We start from the raw sequence: 23,418 nt of genomic DNA, 5'->3' as shown, positions 1-23,418 counted from the left end.
TCGAGAACATTTCTGTTTCTCGCAAGCTCATTGGTTCTTCAAAGATTAACTAATTTGCGCATTGTTTGACGGAGTTTTTCTATTCGTTAAAAAAAGTGCAGTTCGAGACCAAATGTTTTTGATAAGAAAAAGGAATTTTGTAAGTTGATTTCAAAGCGCGCACAAATATCTCTAGGTTGTCTCTCGTTGTTTCTCAGTGTAAGAAATTAAAATGTCAGGACGTGGAAAAGGAGGAAAAGCTAAAGCCAAGGCAAAGACTCGATCGTTCAGAGCCGGACTTCAGTTTCCAGTCGGTCGTGTTCACCGATTTTTGCGCAAAGGACACTACGCCAATCGCATCGGTTCAGGCGCACCTGTCTATTTAGCTGCTGTTTTGGAGTATCTCTCCGCCGAAATTTTGGAGTTGGCCGGTAACGCTGCTCGTGACAATAAGAAAGCTAGAATCATTCCTCGACACTTACAGTTAGCTGTTCGCAATGACGAAGAGTTGAACAAGTTGTTGTCAGGTGTTACTATAGCCAGTGGCGGTGTGCTGCCAAACATACAAGCCGTTTTGCTTCCCAAGAAGAACGAAAAGGTTCCAAAACCAGCAGCCAAATAAACGGTACTCTGAACACAAGATAAAAAATAAAGGCTATTTTCATAGCCACACATCTGTTAAAAACATGACGGCATGAGCTTAAACACACTAAGGAGAATATAAAGAAGTGTGTGTGTGTGTGTGTGTGTGTGTGTGTGTGTGTGTGTGTGTAAGGAAGGGAGGGGAGGGGGGTTCAAAATCTCTTTTTAAAGCTGTTAGGGGATAAAAAGAGCACACGCATCCCGTTACAAAAAAATACATGGTGGGGTTTACACGCCATCTTTGAAACGTTTTAAGTTATAACCTGAGGGAGAAAAAACAGTTCGGTTACCTCACAGGTCACGTGCATGTTCAAGATTCCAAGTTTTGAAAGGATCCAACGTAACTTGAATAAAAAGTGAACACGCACGTGCCCAGATTGGCGACCATCTATAGGCTGTAGGAAAATAACAAAGAAGATTTAAGCGCCTCCGTAAGAATTTAGCTCCCTTAGGATTTCAGCAAAAAAGTATATTTAGCGGAGAAAAAAACAAAGAGCGAGGTTAAGCAGCAGTGACGGCATTAGCATCAGCAGCAGCAACAAAAACAAAACAAAACAAAAAAAAACAAACAAAAAAGCGGCAGCACGAAAAAAAAAAAAAAAAAAAAAAATTTCCGTTTTTTACACTTGCGTGTTTGTCTGTGTGTAATCCTTAATTGCATGGTTTTTTGTTGTTGGTTTTACCTTGTCATTTTTCTTCTGCGCACGTTCTCTTGGTCAGTAGTTTTTTGAAATGCGAAAAAAAACGTCAACGAAAAGAAGTGAACGGGTCATTGCACGTCATGTCTAACAAACAAGAGGGGTAAAGACAAAGACGTCCGCTGTCGAAAACTCATACATACTCCAAGCTGACACACTCTTGAGACACTTCGAAATAAAGCAAATGATCAAAGTCATAACACTTGACAAAGTCGAAACAAAAATCACAGCATGCGCAGACAACCCTTTATTTTACATTAAAGGAAAAAAACGTAAAGCTAGAACTAAACATTCCTTCAATTAAAACACGTCAAACTTGCGACGGGCACAAAACTCAACATATAACAAAGTTACGACGCTCTAGTTCTTTTACATTTTGTTTTCTAAATGACCCGTCCCTAAAACCCCGGAAAGAATAAAACGCGACAGTCGAGTTGTTGGCCAATACCTTTTTTCACAGTAACTATCAGGTGTTTCTCGCAACGTCGGATGGGTTGCTGAAACCTTAAAAAAGAACTTTAAAAAGCTTGTGGGGTAGCGTTAGTTCTCATGCTATTTTAACAAAGTACTAAAACTTTAGTTAAAGTAATAAGATTTTACAAAGTAGCTACATTTTAATTATTGTCCTCATTTATCGTCATCTATCGTCATTTTTCACGTATCTGCCTAACTTAGTACCTAACAAACTAACTAAGATACAAACTAACTAACTGAATGACTAACTAACTGACTGACTAACCAACTAACTGACTGACTGACTAACTAACTAACTGACTGACTAACTAACTAACTAACTAACTAACTGATTGACTAACTAACTAACTAACTAACCAACTAACTAACTAACTAACTAACTAACTAACTAACTAACTAACTAACTAACTAACTAACTAACTAACTAACCAACTAACTCACTGAGAGACTAACTAACTAACTAACTAACTAACTAACTAACTAACTAACTAACTAACTAACTAACCAACTAACTCACTGAGAGACTAACTAACTAACTAACTAACTAACTGACTAACTAACTAACTAACTAACTAACTAACTAACTGACTAACTAACTAACTAACTAACTAACTAACTAACTAACTAACTAACTAACTAACTAACTAACTAACTAAATAACTAACTAACTAACTAACTAAATAACTAACTAACTATCTAACTAACCAACTAACTCACTGAGAGACTAACTAACTAACTAACTAACTAACTGACTAACTAACTAACTAACTAACTAACTAACTAACTAACTAACTGACTAACTAACTAACTAACTAACTAACTAACTAACTAACTAACTAACTAACTAACCAACTAACTCACTGAGAGACTAACTAACTAACTAACTAACTAACTAACTAACTAACTAACTAACTAACTAACTAACTAACCAACTAACTCACTGAGAGACTAACTAACTAACTAACTAACTAACTGACTAACTAACTAACTAACTAACTAACTAACTAACTGACTAACTAACTAACTAACTAACTAACTAACTAACTAACTAACTAACTAACTAACTAACTAACTAACTAAATAACTAACTAACTAACTAACTAAATAACTAACTAACTATCTAACTAACCAACTAACTCACTGAGAGACTAACTAACTAACTAACTAACTAACTGACTAACTAACTAACTAACTAACTAACTAACTAACTAACTAACTGACTAACTAACTAACTAACTAACTAACTAACTAACTAACTAACTAACTAACTAACCAACTAACTCACTGAGAGACTAACTAACTAACTAACTAACTAACTAACTAACTAACTAACTAACTAACTAACTAACTAACCAACTAACTCACTGAGAGACTAACTAACTAACTAACTAACTAACTAACTAACTAACTAACTAACTAACTAACTAACTAACTAACCAACTAACTCACTGAGAGACTAACTAACTAACTAACTAACTAACTAACTAACTAACTAACTAACTGACTAACTAACTAACTAACTAACTAACTAACTAACTAACTAACTAACTAACTAACTAACTAACTAACTAACTAACTAACTAACTAACTAACTAACTAACTAACTAACTAACTAACTAACTAACTAACTAACTAACTAACTAACTAACTAACTAACTAACTAACCAACTAACTCACTGAGAGACTAACTAACTAACTAACTAACTAACTAACTAACTAACTAACTAACTAACTAACTAACTAACTAACTAACTAACTAACTAACTAACTAACTAACTAACTAACTAACTAACTAACTAACTAACTAACTAACTAACTAACTAACTAACTAACTAACTAAGTAGCTGACTTTGTATTTGTTTTTCAATTATGAACGAGTTCCTTGCAAGATAGATATTTCTGTTGCATTTGTTAGCCTTTATTTTTAGCAAAAATAAAATTCCAACTGGTGCTTTTCTAATGTCAAGGACCTCGCTAAGGCTAAAGCAGCTAAGCCTAATGGTTATGATGTTATAAAGCGGAGAAAAATGAACTTTTCTGAAAATGAAAAAACGAGAGATGGAATTGATCTGCAATAACTTCGGTTGTGAACACCTTATAACTGATGCCTCGCGCGATTTTAATAACTTTGCATCATGCAAAAGCCGCCAAATTCACGATTCACGAGTGTTAAAGTGTCATTTTTGAAATGCCAGTTATGAGCGCATGAAATCAAAAGCGAAATTTGCACTTTGAAAAGCAAACGGAAATGTAGAGCATCTTTTAAAATCGCCATATTCTAATTCAGTTTTGCCTTTATGAACTTGAACAAAAGTTGCATGCCTTCCCAAGACTGCACAATTGTAAAGAAAACACCAAGCTTCGCTCGAACGATGACTATGAAGACGAAGAACCGAATGGACCCCGTATTGTGCATTCGTCACTCATTCTCTTATCTCCTCAAACGTTTTTTTACCGTTACCTTCCATAATGAATTTTATTTTTTATTTATTTTTTTTTTTTACGATGTCCAGAACTTTCAGGTTGCTAAGTTTTTCCTTTTTTTCTAGTGTCCGCGACTTTATATATGTTGACTGCGTTATCGCAGTTTTAGCCTTCGATCGTTTTTGTTAACGAACACGAATAAGCACAACATAGTGTTCCTTTTTCATGGAATGTTCTTTGTTGTGTCTCTGTGTTTAGAAAAAGAATTGGTCTGAACTAAAAATCGTCGTTAGTACGCGTTGCTAACGCATTAAATATTCCAGCAATCGCGCGTGTTTGTGCCCTTCGCCTCTATTGAGTTTGTATGGTACCAAATGCTTAGAAGAGATTGGCATAAGCTTTTTTGGGAAGCCATATGGTTCAGTTTCTTGATGAAATTAAGCTGCTTTGTCCAGAGTAAGTAGCGCTGATGTTATTTGGCCATGCGCGCACTCGATTGCTTTTAAAGACTATTTTTTCGATGTTTTGATGCGATACCTTTCGCTTCTAACATGCTGTGGCACCGAAACGCCGCAATTTACAAAGCGTCACTATTCTTTAGAAGATTTCAAAACTAATGAAGCTTTAAGAGAGCGAGAGACGCGAGCTGTGGAGGTTTGCCTGTCAACACGAAAACACACTTTGCAGTCTGACGGTGGAGCAAAAAAAAAAAAAAAAAAGTCTCCTCGACAGTCCGCATAAAACTCCGCTTGAAAAATAAAAACATCTAAACATCTAGAAGTTTTATAAAAACGAACGCAACGTTTCTCTGAAACACGACAAAAAAAAAATGACTGAAGCTGCATCTCCGAAAAAGGCCACAAAGAAGTCTGCGCCTAAAAAGCCTGCTGATCATGCTCCCTACAAGGCGATGATTGTCGATGCTATTAATTCGCTTAAAGAACGCAAAGGGTCGTCAAGACAAGCTATCGCCAAGCACGTCAAGGCCAACAACAAGGTGGGTGAAAACGTCGATTCGCAAGTCAAGATTAATTTAAAGCGCATGGTGGTTGCTGGCGAGCTCGTACAAGTGAAAGGAACTGGCGCGTCGGGTTCTTTTAGAATTGCAGCTAAGCCCAAACCGTTAAAGAAGCCTGCTGCAGTCGCCAAGAAGCACAAAAAAGAAGCCAAAGAAGTAAAGAAGCCTGCTGAAAAGAAGAGCACGCCAAAAAAGAAAGCTGCGTCAGTGAAAAAAGTCGCACAAAAAGAGAAAGTGAAAAAAGCTACTCCTAAGAAAAAAGTGACTCCCGCAAAAAAGAGCGCCCAGAAACCGGTTGCTAAAAAGCCCGCAGTAAAGAAAGTGAAAGCGACACCTAAGAAGAAAGCTGCAGCCAAGAAAACCATCGCAAAAGTGGAAAAGAAATAACCTAACCTACCCCGCTTTTTGTCAAACGGCTATTTTCATAGCCACACATCTTTCTAAAAACAAAGTTCCAGGCGTAGAACTTGTTTACTTTGTGTTTGTTTGTTTGTTGTTTTTTTTTTTTGTTTTGTTTTGTTTTAAGGCACTAAGCCGACAACGTTTTTAACAGATTTGTGGCTATGAAAATAGCCGTTTTGTTTAGAAGCACCATTTTTTAAGCTCGCTCTCCTCTGATTCTTCTCGCCAACTGAATGTCTTTTGGCATAATAGTGACACGCTTTGCATGGATGGCGCACAAGTTGGTATCTTCGAAGAGACCCACTAAGTAGGCTTCTGAAGCTTCTTGTAAGGCCATGACGGCGGTGCTTTGGAAACGCAAGTCAGTCTTGAAATCTTGAGCTATTTCGCGAACCAATCGCTGGAAGGGTAGTTTTCTGATTAGGAGCTCTGTCGATTTTTGGTATCTTCGGATCTCTCTCAAAGCTACGGTACCGGGTCGGTATCTGTGGGGTTTCTTTACTCCGCCGGTAGCCGGGGCACTCTTTCTTGCTGCTTTTGTTGCCAGCTGCTTTCTCGGTGCTTTACCGCCGGTAGATTTTCTAGCTGTTTGTTTTGTGCGGGCCATTGTAAGTTACGCTTACACTTATCAGTTTAAGTTGAACTTTTGAAGTTTTTCAATTTAACGCGTTTTGTTGACATTTTTAGACTTTGCCGCGACTTAAAGCTGCATTCTGATTGGTGCTAAGAAAGTGCTCTTTGATTGGTTCAAGTACAAATGCAAAATAAGGCATTAAGGCCACGTAGGCGTGTTTTTTGGCTACGGGAAAAGAGAGCGCGTTTGTCTCGCCTCTACAATTTCTGCTTTTTTAAACACTTCAAAGACAGGTCGACGTAGTGGAATTCCGAAAAGAAACTTTTCTGCTCTGTTTGCGAACGGATAAAAGCGTTAAATGCGAAAACGCGCGTTAAAAACAAGGCAGTTTGTTTTGGTTTTTTTTTTTTTTGTTTTTTTGGTTCAGATGGCTTTTTGACGAAGGACCGTTGCGATTGGTTGTTTGACGAAGATGTTTCCATCTATGTAGGGTAAAAGTCGCGCTTCCAGCGCATAATAAAAACAAAAAGAAACGCAAAAAGACAGTAATTGAACTTCAAACAATTTTAATCATGTCTGGTCGCGGTAAAGGAGGAAAAGGACTTGGAAAAGGAGGCGCAAAGCGTCATCGCAAGATTTTACGTGATAACATCCAAGGAATCACAAAGCCCGCCATACGTCGTCTAGCTCGTCGCGGTGGTGTTAAGCGTATCTCTGGACTTATCTACGAGGAGACTCGAGGCGTTCTAAAAGTCTTTTTGGAAAACGTTATTCGCGACGCTGTAACATACACAGAGCATGCCAAGAGAAAGACAGTCACCGCTATGGACGTTGTCTACGCATTAAAAAGACAAGGTCGCACATTGTACGGCTTTGGTGGTTAAAAGGGGAACACCTCAGCAATCAAAAACGGCTATTTTTATAGCCACACATCTGTTTTAAACGTTAATAGGCAATCTAGAACTTGAACGCTGCACCGCGATAAGCAGAGGGGGTGTGTAAAAACGGTTTAGTTTACCAGTTTCAGTTTGTTTCAATCGAAATGAAAAGCAATTGAATTGATTTCTAAGTAATGTTTTTTAGCGAGGCATAGTTTAACTGAGTGTTTAGAGTAGACGCTTGACACATAAAGTGTTTTGCTCACCATCATCGGGCTAGAAAGGTGATTTTTATCTAAAGCGCTGCTTTAAGTCTGATTTCCTAAAGATGCGCGCAATACATTTGAAAAAAAAAAAAAAAAAGAAAAAAGAAAAAAGGAGCAAAAGTGTGGTAGTAGCAGCAAATAATAACGATGGGTGGGTCATAAGGGCTAAGGTTTTGATCAAAAGCAAAAAGGTGGCGCTCAAGTAGTTGTTGAAAGATTTTCTCACGCGTTTACCTACTGTAATAACTTTTTGTATCCAAAGTGGATGCAAAAGCTATACGTTTAAACATCAAAAAAAGCAAGTCTAGAAAAGCGCTCGCTCTTTAGACGCGGTGTCGCAATTTAAAACGAGCAAACAATGGCTGCCTAGCTATTGCATTTTAAGTACTTTCTCTCTACTACAATTTAAGGCGTTCTAATGCGTACAATGCTTTTACAAGATGTGTGGCTATGAAAATAGCCGTTTAGATAGCGCTCCATCTATTTACTGCTGGTGTACTTAGTAACAGCCTTGGTGCCTTCGCTCACTGCGTGTTTGGCCAACTCACCGGGAAGTAAGAGGCGCACAGCTGTTTGAATTTCACGCGAAGAGATGGTTGATTTCTTGTTTTGGAGGGCTAGTCGTGAAGCTTCTGAAGCGATTCTTTCAAAAATGTCGTTGACGAAAGAATTCATGATGCTCATCGCTTTGGAAGAAACACCAACATCAGGGTGAACTTGCTTCAAGACGTTGTAAATGTAAATGGCGTAGGATTCTCGCCTCTTTCTCTTGCGCTTTTTGTCTCCAGTACCAGCGATCTTGCCGCCTTTCTTACCAGCGCGTTTTTCCCCCTTTTTGGCCACCTTGGGCGCTTGTTTTCCTCCGGCCTTTGGAGCGTCAGACATGTCGACGAGTTTTAGAGAATTGAAATTTGAAATTACAAGCAACCGAATCACTTCCTATATAAAGCGCAGTTGTGGTCTCCAATTCGAGAACATTTCTGTTTCTCGCAAGCTCATTGGTTCTTCAAAGATTAACTAATTTGCGCATTGTTTGACGGAGTTTTTCTATTCGTTAAAAAAAGTGCAGTTCGAGACCAAATGTTTTTGATAAGAAAAAGGAATTTTGTAAGTTGATTTCAAAGCGCGCACAAATATCTCTAGGTTGTCTCTCGTTGTTTCTCAGTGTAAGAAATTAAAATGTCAGGACGTGGAAAAGGAGGAAAAGCTAAAGCCAAGGCAAAGACTCGATCGTTCAGAGCCGGACTTCAGTTTCCAGTCGGTCGTGTTCACCGATTTTTGCGCAAAGGACACTACGCCAATCGCATCGGTTCAGGCGCACCTGTCTATTTAGCTGCTGTTTTGGAGTATCTCTCCGCCGAAATTTTGGAGTTGGCCGGTAACGCTGCTCGTGACAATAAGAAAGCTAGAATCATTCCTCGACACTTACAGTTAGCTGTTCGCAATGACGAAGAGTTGAACAAGTTGTTGTCAGGTGTTACTATAGCCAGTGGCGGTGTGCTGCCAAACATACAAGCCGTTTTGCTTCCCAAGAAGAACGAAAAGGTTCCAAAACCAGCAGCCAAATAAACGGTACTCTGAACACAAGATAAAAAATAAAGGCTATTTTCATAGCCACACATCTGTTAAAAACATGACGGCATGAGCTTAAACACACTAAGGAGAATATAAAGAAGTGTGTGTGTGTGTGTGTGTGTGTGTGTGTGTGTGTGTGTAAGGAAGGGAGGGGAGGGGGGTTCAAAATCTCTTTTTAAAGCTGTTAGGGGATAAAAAGAGCACACGCATCCCGTTACAAAAAAATACATGGTGGGGTTTACACGCCATCTTTGAAACGTTTTAAGTTATAACCTGAGGGAGAAAAAACAGTTCGGTTACCTCACAGGTCACGTGCATGTTCAAGATTCCAAGTTTTGAAAGGATCCAACGTAACTTGAATAAAAAGTGAACACGCACGTGCCCAGATTGGCGACCATCTATAGGCTGTAGGAAAATAACAAAGAAGATTTAAGCGCCTCCGTAAGAATTTAGCTCCCTTAGGATTTCAGCAAAAAAGTATATTTAGCGGAGAAAAAAACAAAGAGCGAGGTTAAGCAGCAGTGACGGCATTAGCATCAGCAGCAGCAACAAAAACAAAACAAAACAAAAAAAAACAAACAAAAAAGCGGCAGCACGAAAAAAAAAAAAAAAAAAAAAAATTTCCGTTTTTTACACTTGCGTGTTTGTCTGTGTGTAATCCTTAATTGCATGGTTTTTTGTTGTTGGTTTTACCTTGTCATTTTTCTTCTGCGCACGTTCTCTTGGTCAGTAGTTTTTTGAAATGCGAAAAAAAACGTCAACGAAAAGAAGTGAACGGGTCATTGCACGTCATGTCTAACAAACAAGAGGGGTAAAGACAAAGACGTCCGCTGTCGAAAACTCATACATACTCCAAGCTGACACACTCTTGAGACACTTCGAAATAAAGCAAATGATCAAAGTCATAACACTTGACAAAGTCGAAACAAAAATCACAGCATGCGCAGACAACCCTTTATTTTACATTAAAGGAAAAAAACGTAAAGCTAGAACTAAACATTCCTTCAATTAAAACACGTCAAACTTGCGACGGGCACAAAACTCAACATATAACAAAGTTACGACGCTCTAGTTCTTTTACATTTTGTTTTCTAAATGACCCGTCCCTAAAACCCCGGAAAGAATAAAACGCGACAGTCGAGTTGTTGGCCAATACCTTTTTTCACAGTAACTATCAGGTGTTTCTCGCAACGTCGGATGGGTTGCTGAAACCTTAAAAAAGAACTTTAAAAAGCTTGTGGGGTAGCGTTAGTTCTCATGCTATTTTAACAAAGTACTAAAACTTTAGTTAAAGTAATAAGATTTTACAAAGTAGCTACATTTTAATTATTGTCCTCATTTATCGTCATCTATCGTCATTTTTCACGTATCTGCCTAACTTAGTACCTAACAAACTAACTAAGATACAAACTAACTAACTGAATGACTAACTAACTGACTGACTAACCAACTAACTGACTGACTGACTAACTAACTAACTGACTGACTAACTAACTAACTAACTAACTAACTGATTGACTAACTAACTAACTAACTAACCAACTAACTAACTAACTAACTAACTAACTAACTAACTAACTAACTAACTAACTAACTAACTAACTAACTAACCAACTAACTCACTGAGAGACTAACTAACTAACTAACTAACTAACTAACTAACTAACTAACTAACTAACTAACTAACCAACTAACTCACTGAGAGACTAACTAACTAACTAACTAACTAACTGACTAACTAACTAACTAACTAACTAACTAACTAACTGACTAACTAACTAACTAACTAACTAACTAACTAACTAACTAACTAACTAACTAACTAACTAACTAACTAACTAAATAACTAACTAACTAACTAACTAAATAACTAACTAACTATCTAACTAACCAACTAACTCACTGAGAGACTAACTAACTAACTAACTAACTAACTGACTAACTAACTAACTAACTAACTAACTAACTAACTAACTAACTGACTAACTAACTAACTAACTAACTAACTAACTAACTAACTAACTAACTAACTAACTAACCAACTAACTCACTGAGAGACTAACTAACTAACTAACTAACTAACTAACTAACTAACTAACTAACTAACTAACTAACTAACCAACTAACTCACTGAGAGACTAACTAACTAACTAACTAACTAACTAACTAACTAACTAACTAACTAACTAACTAACTAACTAACCAACTAACTCACTGAGAGACTAACTAACTAACTAACTAACTAACTAACTAACTAACTAACTAACTGACTAACTAACTAACTAACTAACTAACTAACTAACTAACTAACTAACTAACTAACTAACTAACTAACTAACTAACTAACTAACTAACTAACTAACTAACTAACTAACTAACTAACTAACTAACTAACTAACTAACTAACTAACTAACTAACTAACTAACTAACTAACTAACTAACTAACCAACTAACTCACTGAGAGACTAACTAACTAACTAACTAACTAACTAACTAACTAACTAACTAACTAACTAACTAACTAACTAACTAACTAACTAACTAACTAACTAACTAACTAACTAACTAACTAACTAACTAACTAACTAACTAACTAACTAACTAACTAACTAACTAACTAAGTAGCTGACTTTGTATTTGTTTTTCAATTATGAACGAGTTCCTTGCAAGATAGATATTTCTGTTGCATTTGTTAGCCTTTATTTTTAGCAAAAATAAAATTCCAACTGGTGCTTTTCTAATGTCAAGGACCTCGCTAAGGCTAAAGCAGCTAAGCCTAATGGTTATGATGTTATAAAGCGGAGAAAAATGAACTTTTCTGAAAATGAAAAAACGAGAGATGGAATTGATCTGCAATAACTTCGGTTGTGAACACCTTATAACTGATGCCTCGCGCGATTTTAATAACTTTGCATCATGCAAAAGCCGCCAAATTCACGATTCACGAGTGTTAAAGTGTCATTTTTGAAATGCCAGTTATGAGCGCATGAAATCAAAAGCGAAATTTGCACTTTGAAAAGCAAACGGAAATGTAGAGCATCTTTTAAAATCGCCATATTCTAATTCAGTTTTGCCTTTATGAACTTGAACAAAAGTTGCATGCCTTCCCAAGACTGCACAATTGTAAAGAAAACACCAAGCTTCGCTCGAACGATGACTATGAAGACGAAGAACCGAATGGACCCCGTATTGTGCATTCGTCACTCATTCTCTTATCTCCTCAAACGTTTTTTTACCGTTACCTTCCATAATGAATTTTATTTTTTATTTATTTTTTTTTTTTACGATGTCCAGAACTTTCAGGTTGCTAAGTTTTTCCTTTTTTTCTAGTGTCCGCGACTTTATATATGTTGACTGCGTTATCGCAGTTTTAGCCTTCGATCGTTTTTGTTAACGAACACGAATAAGCACAACATAGTGTTCCTTTTTCATGGAATGTTCTTTGTTGTGTCTCTGTGTTTAGAAAAAGAATTGGTCTGAACTAAAAATCGTCGTTAGTACGCGTTGCTAACGCATTAAATATTCCAGCAATCGCGCGTGTTTGTGCCCTTCGCCTCTATTGAGTTTGTATGGTACCAAATGCTTAGAAGAGATTGGCATAAGCTTTTTTGGGAAGCCATATGGTTCAGTTTCTTGATGAAATTAAGCTGCTTTGTCCAGAGTAAGTAGCGCTGATGTTATTTGGCCATGCGCGCACTCGATTGCTTTTAAAGACTATTTTTTCGATGTTTTGATGCGATACCTTTCGCTTCTAACATGCTGTGGCACCGAAACGCCGCAATTTACAAAGCGTCACTATTCTTTAGAAGATTTCAAAACTAATGAAGCTTTAAGAGAGCGAGAGACGCGAGCTGTGGAGGTTTGCCTGTCAACACGAAAACACACTTTGCAGTCTGACGGTGGAGCAAAAAAAAAAAAAAAAAAGTCTCCTCGACAGTCCGCATAAAACTCCGCTTGAAAAATAAAAACATCTAAACATCTAGAAGTTTTATAAAAACGAACGCAACGTTTCTCTGAAACACGACAAAAAAAAAATGACTGAAGCTGCATCTCCGAAAAAGGCCACAAAGAAGTCTGCGCCTAAAAAGCCTGCTGATCATGCTCCCTACAAGGCGATGATTGTCGATGCTATTAATTCGCTTAAAGAACGCAAAGGGTCGTCAAGACAAGCTATCGCCAAGCACGTCAAGGCCAACAACAAGGTGGGTGAAAACGTCGATTCGCAAGTCAAGATTAATTTAAAGCGCATGGTGGTTGCTGGCGAGCTCGTACAAGTGAAAGGAACTGGCGCGTCGGGTTCTTTTAGAATTGCAGCTAAGCCCAAACCGTTAAAGAAGCCTGCTGCAGTCGCCAAGAAGCACAAAAAAGAAGCCAAAGAAGTAAAGAAGCCTGCTGAAAAGAAGAGCACGCCAAAAAAGAAAGCTGCGTCAGTGAAAAAAGTCGCACAAAAAGAGAAAGTGAAAAAAGCTACTCCTAAGAAAAAAGTGACTCCCGCAAAAAAGAGCGCCCAGAAACCGGTTGCTAAAAAGCCCGCAGTAAAGAAAGTGAAAGCGACACCTAAGAAGAAAGCTGCAGCCAAGAAAACCATCGCAAAAGTGGAAAAGAAATAACCTAACCTACCCCGCTTTTTGTCAAACGGCTATTTTCATAGCCACACATCTTTCTAAAAACAAAGTTCCAGGCGTAGAACTTGTTTACTTTGTGTTTGTTTGTTTGTTGTTTTTTTTTTTTGTTTTGTTTTGTTTTAAGGCACTAAGCCGACAACGTTTTTAACAGATTTGTGGCTATGAAAATAGCCGTTTTGTTTAGAAGCACCATTTTTTAAGCTCGCTCTCCTCTGATTCTTCTCGCCAACTGAATGTCTTTTGGCATAATAGTGACACGCTTTGCATGGATGGCGCACAAGTTGGTATCTTCGAAGAGACCCACTAAGTAGGCTTCTGAAGCTTCTTGTAAGGCCATGACGGCGGTGCTTTGGAAACGCAAGTCAGTCTTGAAATCTTGAGCTATTTCGCGAACCAATCGCTGGAAGGGTAGTTTTCTGATTAGGAGCTCTGTCGATTTTTGGTATCTTCGGATCTCTCTCAAAGCTACGGTACCGGGTCGGTATCTGTGGGGTTTCTTTACTCCGCCGGTAGCCGGGGCACTCTTTCTTGCTGCTTTTGTTGCCAGCTGCTTTCTCGGTGCTTTACCGCCGGTAGATTTTCTAGCTGTTTGTTTTGTGCGGGCCATTGTAAGTTACGCTTACACTTATCAGTTTAAGTTGAACTTTTGAAGTTTTTCAATTTAACGCGTTTTGTTGACATTTTTAGACTTTGCCGCGACTTAAAGCTGCATTCTGATTGGTGCTAAGAAAGTGCTCTTTGATTGGTTCAAGTACAAATGCAAAATAAGGCATTAAGGCCACGTAGGCGTGTTTTTTGGCTACGGGAAAAGAGAGCGCGTTTGTCTCGCCTCTACAATTTCTGCTTTTTTAAACACTTCAAAGACAGGTCGACGTAGTGGAATTCCGAAAAGAAACTTTTCTGCTCTGTTTGCGAACGGATAAAAGCGTTAAATGCGAAAACGCGCGTTAAAAACAAGGCAGTTTGTTTTGGTTTTTTTTTTTTTTGTTTTTTTGGTTCAGATGGCTTTTTGACGAAGGACCGTTGCGATTGGTTGTTTGACGAAGATGTTTCCATCTATGTAGGGTAAAAGTCGCGCTTCCAGCGCATAATAAAAACAAAAAGAAACGCAAAAAGACAGTAATTGAACTTCAAACAATTTTAATCATGTCTGGTCGCGGTAAAGGAGGAAAAGGACTTGGAAAAGGAGGCGCAAAGCGTCATCGCAAGATTTTACGTGATAACATCCAAGGAATCACAAAGCCCGCCATACGTCGTCTAGCTCGTCGCGGTGGTGTTAAGCGTATCTCTGGACTTATCTACGAGGAGACTCGAGGCGTTCTAAAAGTCTTTTTGGAAAACGTTATTCGCGACGCTGTAACATACACAGAGCATGCCAAGAGAAAGACAGTCACCGCTATGGACGTTGTCTACGCATTAAAAAGACAAGGTCGCACATTGTACGGCTTTGGTGGTTAAAAGGGGAACACCTCAGCAATCAAAAACGGCTATTTTTATAGCCACACATCTGTTTTAAACGTTAATAGGCAATCTAGAACTTGAACGCTGCACCGCGATAAGCAGAGGGGGTGTGTAAAAACGGTTTAGTTTACCAGTTTCAGTTTGTTTCAATCGAAATGAAAAGCAATTGAATTGATTTCTAAGTAATGTTTTTTAGCGAGGCATAGTTTAACTGAGTGTTTAGAGTAGACGCTTGACACATAAAGTGTTTTGCTCACCATCATCGGGCTAGAAAGGTGATTTTTATCTAAAGCGCTGCTTTAAGTCTGATTTCCTAAAGATGCGCGCAATACATTTGAAAAAAAAAAAAAAAAAGAAAAAAGAAAAAAGGAGCAAAAGTGTGGTAGTAGCAGCAAATAATAACGATGGGTGGGTCATAAGGGCTAAGGTTTTGATCAAAAGCAAAAAGGTGGCGCTCAAGTAGTTGTTGAAAGATTTTCTCACGCGTTTACCTACTGTAATAACTTTTTGTATCCAAAGTGGATGCAAAAGCTATACGTTTAAACATCAAAAAAAGCAAGTCTAGAAAAGCGCTCGCTCTTTAGACGCGGTGTCGCAATTTAAAACGAGCAAACAATGGCTGCCTAGCTATTGCATTTTAAGTACTTTCTCTCTACTACAATTTAAGGCGTTCTAATGCGTACAATGCTTTTACAAGATGTGTGGCTATGAAAATAGCCGTTTAGATAGCGCTCCATCTATTTACTGCTGGTGTACTTAGTAACAGCCTTGGTGCCTTCGCTCACTGCGTGTTTGGCCAACTCACCGGGAAGTAAGAGGCGCACAGCTGTTTGAATTTCACGCGAAGAGATGGTTGATTTCTTGTTTTGGAGGGCTAGTCGTGAAGCTTCTGAAGCGATTCTTTCAAAAATGTCGTTGACGAAAGAATTCATGATGCTCATCGCTTTGGAAGAAACACCAACATCAGGGTGAACTTGCTTCAAGACGTTGTAAATGTAAATGGCGTAGGATTCTCGCCTCTTTCTCTTGCGCTTTTTGTCTCCAGTACCAGCGATCTTGCCGCCTTTCTTACCAGCGCGTTTTTCCCCCTTTTTGGCCACCTTGGGCGCTTGTTTTCCTCCGGCCTTTGGAGCGTCAGACATGTCGACGAGTTTTAGAGAATTGAAATTTGAAATTACAAGCAACCGAATCACTTCCTATATAAAGCGCAGTTGTGGTCTCCAATTCGAGAACATTTCTGTTTCTCGCAAGCTCATTGGTTCTTCAAAGATTAACTAATTTGCGCATTGTTTGACGGAGTTTTTCTATTCGTTAAAAAAAGTGCAGTTCGAGACCAAATGTTTTTGATAAGAAAAAGGAATTTTGTAAGTTGATTTCAAAGCGCGCACAAATATCTCTAGGTTGTCTCTCGTTGTTTCTCAGTGTAAGAAATTAAAATGTCAGGACGTGGAAAAGGAGGAAAAGCTAAAGCCAAGGCAAAGACTCGATCGTTCAGAGCCGGACTTCAGTTTCCAGTCGGTCGTGTTCACCGATTTTTGCGCAAAGGACACTACGCCAATCGCATCGGTTCAGGCGCACCTGTCTATTTAGCTGCTGTTTTGGAGTATCTCTCCGCCGAAATTTTGGAGTTGGCCGGTAACGCTGCTCGTGACAATAAGAAAGCTAGAATCATTCCTCGACACTTACAGTTAGCTGTTCGCAATGACGAAGAGTTGAACAAGTTGTTGTCAGGTGTTACTATAGCCAGTGGCGGTGTGCTGCCAAACATACAAGCCGTTTTGCTTCCCAAGAAGAACGAAAAGGTTCCAAAACCAGCAGCCAAATAAACGGTACTCTGAACACAAGATAAAAAATAAAGGCTATTTTCATAGCCACACATCTGTTAAAAACATGACGGCATGAGCTTAAACACACTAAGGAGAATATAAAGAAGTGTGTGTGTGTGTGTGTGTGTGTGTGTGTGTGTGTGTAAGGAAGGGAGGGGAGGGGGGTTCAAAATCTCTTTTTAAAGCTGTTAGGGGATAAAAAGAGCACACGCATCCCGTTACAAAAAAATACATGGTGGGGTTTACACGCCATCTTTGAAACGTTTTAAGTTATAACCTGAGGGAGAAAAAACAGTTCGGTTACCTCACAGGTCACGTGCATGTTCAAGATTCCAAGTTTTGAAAGGATCCAACGTAACTTGAATAAAAAGTGAACACGCACGTGCCCAGATTGGCGACCATCTATAGGCTGTAGGAAAATAACAAAGAAGATTTAAGCGCCTCCGTAAGAATTTAGCTCCCTTAGGATTTCAGCAAAAAAGTATATTTAGCGGAGAAAAAAACAAAGAGCGAGGTTAAGCAGCAGTGACGGCATTAGCATCAGCAGCAGCAACAAAAACAAAACAAAACAAAAAAAAACAAACAAAAAAGCGGCAGCACGAAAAAAAAAAAAAAAAAAAAAAATTTCCGTTTTTTACACTTGCGTGTTTGTCTGTGTGTAATCCTTAATTGCATGGTTTTTTGTTGTTGGTTTTACCTTGTCATTTTTCTTCTGCGCACGTTCTCTTGGTCAGTAGTTTTTTGAAATGCGAAAAAAAACGTCAACGAAAAGAAGTGAACGGGTCATTGCACGTCATGTCTAACAAACAAGAGGGGTAAAGACAAAGACGTCCGCTGTCGAAAACTCATACATACTCCAAGCTGACACACTCTTGAGACACTTCGAAATAAAGCAAATGATCAAAGTCATAACACTTGACAAAGTCGAAACAAAAATCACAGCATGCGCAGACAACCCTTTATTTTACATTAAAGGAAAAAAACGTAAAGCTAGAACTAAACATTCCTTCAATTAAAACACGTCAAACTTGCGACGGGCACAAAACTCAACATATAACAAAGTTACGACGCTCTAGTTCTTTTACATTTTGTTTTCTAAATGACCCGTCCCTAAAACCCCGGAAAGAATAAAACGCGACAGTCGAGTTGTTGGCCAATACCTTTTTTCACAGTAACTATCAGGTGTTTCTCGCAACGTCGGATGGGTTGCTGAAACCTTAAAAAAGAACTTTAAAAAGCTTGTGGGGTAGCGTTAGTTCTCATGCTATTTTAACAAAGTACTAAAACTTTAGTTAAAGTAATAAGATTTTACAAAGTAGCTACATTTTAATTATTGTCCTCATTTATCGTCATCTATCGTCATTTTTCACGTATCTGCCTAACTTAGTACCTAACAAACTAACTAAGATACAAACTAACTAACTGAATGACTAACTAACTGACTGACTAACCAACTAACTGACTGACTGACTAACTAACTAACTGACTGACTAACTAACTAACTAACTAACTAACTGATTGACTAACTAACTAACTAACTAACCAACTAACTAACTAACTAACTAACTAACTAACTAACTAACTAACTAACTAACTAACTAACTAACTAACTAACCAACTAACTCACTGAGAGACTAACTAACTAACTAACTAACTAACTAACTAACTAACTAACTAACTAACTAACTAACCAACTAACTCACTGAGAGACTAACTAACTAACTAACTAACTAACTGACTAACTAACTAACTAACTAACTAACTAACTAACTGACTAACTAACTAACTAACTAACTAACTAACTAACTAACTAACTAACTAACTAACTAACTAACTAACTAAATAACTAACTAACTAACTAACTAAATAACTAACTAACTATCTAACTAACCAACTAACTCACTGAGAGACTAACTAACTAACTAACTAACTAACTGACTAACTAACTAACTAACTAACTAACTAACTAACTAACTAACTGACTAACTAACTAACTAACTAACTAACTAACTAACTAACTAACTAACTAACTAACCAACTAACTCACTGAGAGACTAACTAACTAACTAACTAACTAACTAACTAACTAACTAACTAACTAACTAACTAACTAACCAACTAACTCACTGAGAGACTAACTAACTAACTAACTAACTAACTAACTAACTAACTAACTAACTAACTAACTAACTAACTAACTAACCAACTAACTCACTGAGAGACTAACTAACTAACTAACTAACTAACTAACTAACTAACTAACTAACTGACTAACTAACTAACTAACTAACTAACTAACTAACTAACTAACTAACTAACTAACTAACTAACTAACTAACTAACTAACTAACTAACTAACTAACTAACTAACTAACTAACTAACTAACTAACTAACTAACTAACTAACTAACTAACTAACTAACTAACTAACCAACTAACTCACTGAGAGACTAACTAACTAACTAACTAACTAACTAACTAACTAACTAACTAACTAACTAACTAACTAACTAACTAACTAACTAACTAACTAACTAACTAACTAACTAACTAACTAACTAACTAACTAACTAACTAACTAACTAACTAACTAACTAACTAACTAAGTAGCTGACTTTGTATTTGTTTTTCAATTATGAACGAGTTCCTTGCAAGATAGATATTTCTGTTGCATTTGTTAGCCTTTATTTTTAGCAAAAATAAAATTCCAACTGGTGCTTTTCTAATGTCAAGGACCTCGCTAAGGCTAAAGCAGCTAAGCCTAATGGTTATGATGTTATAAAGCGGAGAAAAATGAACTTTTCTGAAAATGAAAAAACGAGAGATGGAATTGATCTGCAATAACTTCGGTTGTGAACACCTTATAACTGATGCCTCGCGCGATTTTAATAACTTTGCATCATGCAAAAGCCGCCAAATTCACGATTCACGAGTGTTAAAGTGTCATTTTTGAAATGCCAGTTATGAGCGCATGAAATCAAAAGCGAAATTTGCACTTTGAAAAGCAAACGGAAATGTAGAGCATCTTTTAAAATCGCCATATTCTAATTCAGTTTTGCCTTTATGAACTTGAACAAAAGTTGCATGCCTTCCCAAGACTGCACAATTGTAAAGAAAACACCAAGCTTCGCTCGAACGATGACTATGAAGACGAAGAACCGAATGGACCCCGTATTGTGCATTCGTCACTCATTCTCTTATCTCCTCAAACGTTTTTTTACCGTTACCTTCCATAATGAATTTTATTTTTTATTTATTTTTTTTTTTTACGATGTCCAGAACTTTCAGGTTGCTAAGTTTTTCCTTTTTTTCTAGTGTCCGCGACTTTATATATGTTGACTGCGTTATCGCAGTTTTAGCCTTCGATCGTTTTTGTTAACGAACACGAATAAGCACAACATAGTGTTCCTTTTTCATGGAATGTTCTTTGTTGTGTCTCTGTGTTTAGAAAAAGAATTGGTCTGAACTAAAAATCGTCGTTAGTACGCGTTGCTAACGCATTAAATATTCCAGCAATCGCGCGTGTTTGTGCCCTTCGCCTCTATTGAGTTTGTATGGTACCAAATGCTTAGAAGAGATTGGCATAAGCTTTTTTGGGAAGCCATATGGTTCAGTTTCTTGATGAAATTAAGCTGCTTTGTCCAGAGTAAGTAGCGCTGATGTTATTTGGCCATGCGCGCACTCGATTGCTTTTAAAGACTATTTTTTCGATGTTTTGATGCGATACCTTTCGCTTCTAACATGCTGTGGCACCGAAACGCCGCAATTTACAAAGCGTCACTATTCTTTAGAAGATTTCAAAACTAATGAAGCTTTAAGAGAGCGAGAGACGCGAGCTGTGGAGGTTTGCCTGTCAACACGAAAACACACTTTGCAGTCTGACGGTGGAGCAAAAAAAAAAAAAAAAAAGTCTCCTCGACAGTCCGCATAAAACTCCGCTTGAAAAATAAAAACATCTAAACATCTAGAAGTTTTATAAAAACGAACGCAACGTTTCTCTGAAACACGACAAAAAAAAAATGACTGAAGCTGCATCTCCGAAAAAGGCCACAAAGAAGTCTGCGCCTAAAAAGCCTGCTGATCATGCTCCCTACAAGGCGATGATTGTCGATGCTATTAATTCGCTTAAAGAACGCAAAGGGTCGTCAAGACAAGCTATCGCCAAGCACGTCAAGGCCAACAACAAGGTGGGTGAAAACGTCGATTCGCAAGTCAAGATTAATTTAAAGCGCATGGTGGTTGCTGGCGAGCTCGTACAAGTGAAAGGAACTGGCGCGTCGGGTTCTTTTAGAATTGCAGCTAAGCCCAAACCGTTAAAGAAGCCTGCTGCAGTCGCCAAGAAGCACAAAAAAGAAGCCAAAGAAGTAAAGAAGCCTGCTGAAAAGAAGAGCACGCCAAAAAAGAAAGCTGCGTCAGTGAAAAAAGTCGCACAAAAAGAGAAAGTGAAAAAAGCTACTCCTAAGAAAAAAGTGACTCCCGCAAAAAAGAGCGCCCAGAAACCGGTTGCTAAAAAGCCCGCAGTAAAGAAAGTGAAAGCGACACCTAAGAAGAAAGCTGCAGCCAAGAAAACCATCGCAAAAGTGGAAAAGAAATAACCTAACCTACCCCGCTTTTTGTCAAACGGCTATTTTCATAGCCACACATCTTTCTAAAAACAAAGTTCCAGGCGTAGAACTTGTTTACTTTGTGTTTGTTTGTTTGTTGTTTTTTTTTTTTGTTTTGTTTTGTTTTAAGGCACTAAGCCGACAACGTTTTTAACAGATTTGTGGCTATGAAAATAGCCGTTTTGTTTAGAAGCACCATTTTTTAAGCTCGCTCTCCTCTGATTCTTCTCGCCAACTGAATGTCTTTTGGCATAATAGTGACACGCTTTGCATGGATGGCGCACAAGTTGGTATCTTCGAAGAGACCCACTAAGTAGGCTTCTGAAGCTTCTTGTAAGGCCATGACGGCGGTGCTTTGGAAACGCAAGTCAGTCTTGAAATCTTGAGCTATTTCGCGAACCAATCGCTGGAAGGGTAGTTTTCTGATTAGGAGCTCTGTCGATTTTTGGTATCTTCGGATCTCTCTCAAAGCTACGGTACCGGGTCGGTATCTGTGGGGTTTCTTTACTCCGCCGGTAGCCGGGGCACTCTTTCTTGCTGCTTTTGTTGCCAGCTGCTTTCTCGGTGCTTTACCGCCGGTAGATTTTCTAGCTGTTTGTTTTGTGCGGGCCATTGTAAGTTACGCTTACACTTATCAGTTTAAGTTGAACTTTTGAAGTTTTTCAATTTAACGCGTTTTGTTGACATTTTTAGACTTTGCCGCGACTTAAAGCTGCATTCTGATTGGTGCTAAGAAAGTGCTCTTTGATTGGTTCAAGTACAAATGCAAAATAAGGCATTAAGGCCACGTAGGCGTGTTTTTTGGCTACGGGAAAAGAGAGCGCGTTTGTCTCGCCTCTACAATTTCTGCTTTTTTAAACACTTCAAAGACAGGTCGACGTAGTGGAATTCCGAAAAGAAACTTTTCTGCTCTGTTTGCGAACGGATAAAAGCGTTAAATGCGAAAACGCGCGTTAAAAACAAGGCAGTTTGTTTTGGTTTTTTTTTTTTTTGTTTTTTTGGTTCAGATGGCTTTTTGACGAAGGACCGTTGCGATTGGTTGTTTGACGAAGATGTTTCCATCTATGTAGGGTAAAAGTCGCGCTTCCAGCGCATAATAAAAACAAAAAGAAACGCAAAAAGACAGTAATTGAACTTCAAACAATTTTAATCATGTCTGGTCGCGGTAAAGGAGGAAAAGGACTTGGAAAAGGAGGCGCAAAGCGTCATCGCAAGATTTTACGTGATAACATCCAAGGAATCACAAAGCCCGCCATACGTCGTCTAGCTCGTCGCGGTGGTGTTAAGCGTATCTCTGGACTTATCTACGAGGAGACTCGAGGCGTTCTAAAAGTCTTTTTGGAAAACGTTATTCGCGACGCTGTAACATACACAGAGCATGCCAAGAGAAAGACAGTCACCGCTATGGACGTTGTCTACGCATTAAAAAGACAAGGTCGCACATTGTACGGCTTTGGTGGTTAAAAGGGGAACACCTCAGCAATCAAAAACGGCTATTTTTATAGCCACACATCTGTTTTAAACGTTAATAGGCAATCTAGAACTTGAACGCTGCACCGCGATAAGCAGAGGGGGTGTGTAAAAACGGTTTAGTTTACCAGTTTCAGTTTGTTTCAATCGAAATGAAAAGCAATTGAATTGATTTCTAAGTAATGTTTTTTAGCGAGGCATAGTTTAACTGAGTGTTTAGAGTAGACGCTTGACACATAAAGTGTTTTGCTCACCATCATCGGGCTAGAAAGGTGATTTTTATCTAAAGCGCTGCTTTAAGTCTGATTTCCTAAAGATGCGCGCAATACATTTGAAAAAAAAAAAAAAAAAGAAAAAAGAAAAAAGGAGCAAAAGTGTGGTAGTAGCAGCAAATAATAACGATGGGTGGGTCATAAGGGCTAAGGTTTTGATCAAAAGCAAAAAGGTGGCGCTCAAGTAGTTGTTGAAAGATTTTCTCACGCGTTTACCTACTGTAATAAC

At 38.2% G+C, this 23,418-nt stretch overlaps 6 protein-coding genes and 2 pseudogenes across 6 annotated transcripts; 3 read left to right on the top strand and 5 right to left on the bottom strand.

Annotated features, from left to right (window-relative positions):
- Window positions 1-211: 211 nt before the first annotated feature.
- On the top strand, window positions 212-601 carry LOC149887777 (histone H2A, orphon). Its single transcript, XM_090088868.1, has one exon. It carries the CDS (start codon window positions 212-214, stop codon window positions 599-601), a length of 390 nt encoding a protein of 129 aa, XP_089944994.1.
- A 5,232-nt stretch (window positions 602-5,833) lies between these two features.
- LOC149887776 (histone H3) lies at window positions 5,834-6,244 on the bottom strand. The gene has a single exon (XM_090088867.1). It carries the CDS (start codon window positions 6,242-6,244, stop codon window positions 5,834-5,836), a length of 411 nt encoding a protein of 136 aa, XP_089944993.1.
- A 1,591-nt stretch (window positions 6,245-7,835) lies between these two features.
- LOC149887775 (late histone H2B.L4 pseudogene) lies at window positions 7,836-8,240 on the bottom strand (annotated as a pseudogene).
- Window positions 8,241-8,534: 294 nt separating this feature from the next.
- LOC149887774 (histone H2A, orphon) lies at window positions 8,535-8,924 on the top strand. The gene has a single exon (XM_090088866.1). It carries the CDS (start codon window positions 8,535-8,537, stop codon window positions 8,922-8,924), a length of 390 nt encoding a protein of 129 aa, XP_089944992.1.
- Window positions 8,925-13,752: 4,828 nt separating this feature from the next.
- On the bottom strand, window positions 13,753-14,163 carry LOC149887773 (histone H3). Its single transcript, XM_090088865.1, has one exon. It carries the CDS (start codon window positions 14,161-14,163, stop codon window positions 13,753-13,755), a length of 411 nt encoding a protein of 136 aa, XP_089944991.1.
- Window positions 14,164-15,754: 1,591 nt separating this feature from the next.
- Window positions 15,755-16,159, bottom strand: LOC149887772 (late histone H2B.L4 pseudogene; annotated as a pseudogene).
- Window positions 16,160-16,453: 294 nt separating this feature from the next.
- On the top strand, window positions 16,454-16,843 carry LOC149887771 (histone H2A, orphon). The gene has a single exon (XM_090088864.1). It carries the CDS (start codon window positions 16,454-16,456, stop codon window positions 16,841-16,843), a length of 390 nt encoding a protein of 129 aa, XP_089944990.1.
- A 4,806-nt stretch (window positions 16,844-21,649) lies between these two features.
- Window positions 21,650-22,060, bottom strand: LOC149887770 (histone H3). Its single transcript, XM_090088863.1, has one exon. The coding sequence runs from the start codon at window positions 22,058-22,060 to the stop codon at window positions 21,650-21,652; it is 411 nt and encodes a 136-aa protein (XP_089944989.1).
- Window positions 22,061-23,418: the final 1,358 nt, after the last annotated feature.

Source organism: Hydra viridissima, unplaced genomic scaffold (assembly GCF_058129835.1).
Source record: "Hydra viridissima isolate aposymbiotic clone 2 unplaced genomic scaffold, HvirCarnegie_v1 scaffold_5, whole genome shotgun sequence".
Lineage (NCBI taxonomy): Eukaryota > Metazoa > Cnidaria > Hydrozoa > Anthoathecata > Hydridae > Hydra > Hydra viridissima.
This window is presented reverse-complemented; position numbering and strand designations above follow the sequence as displayed.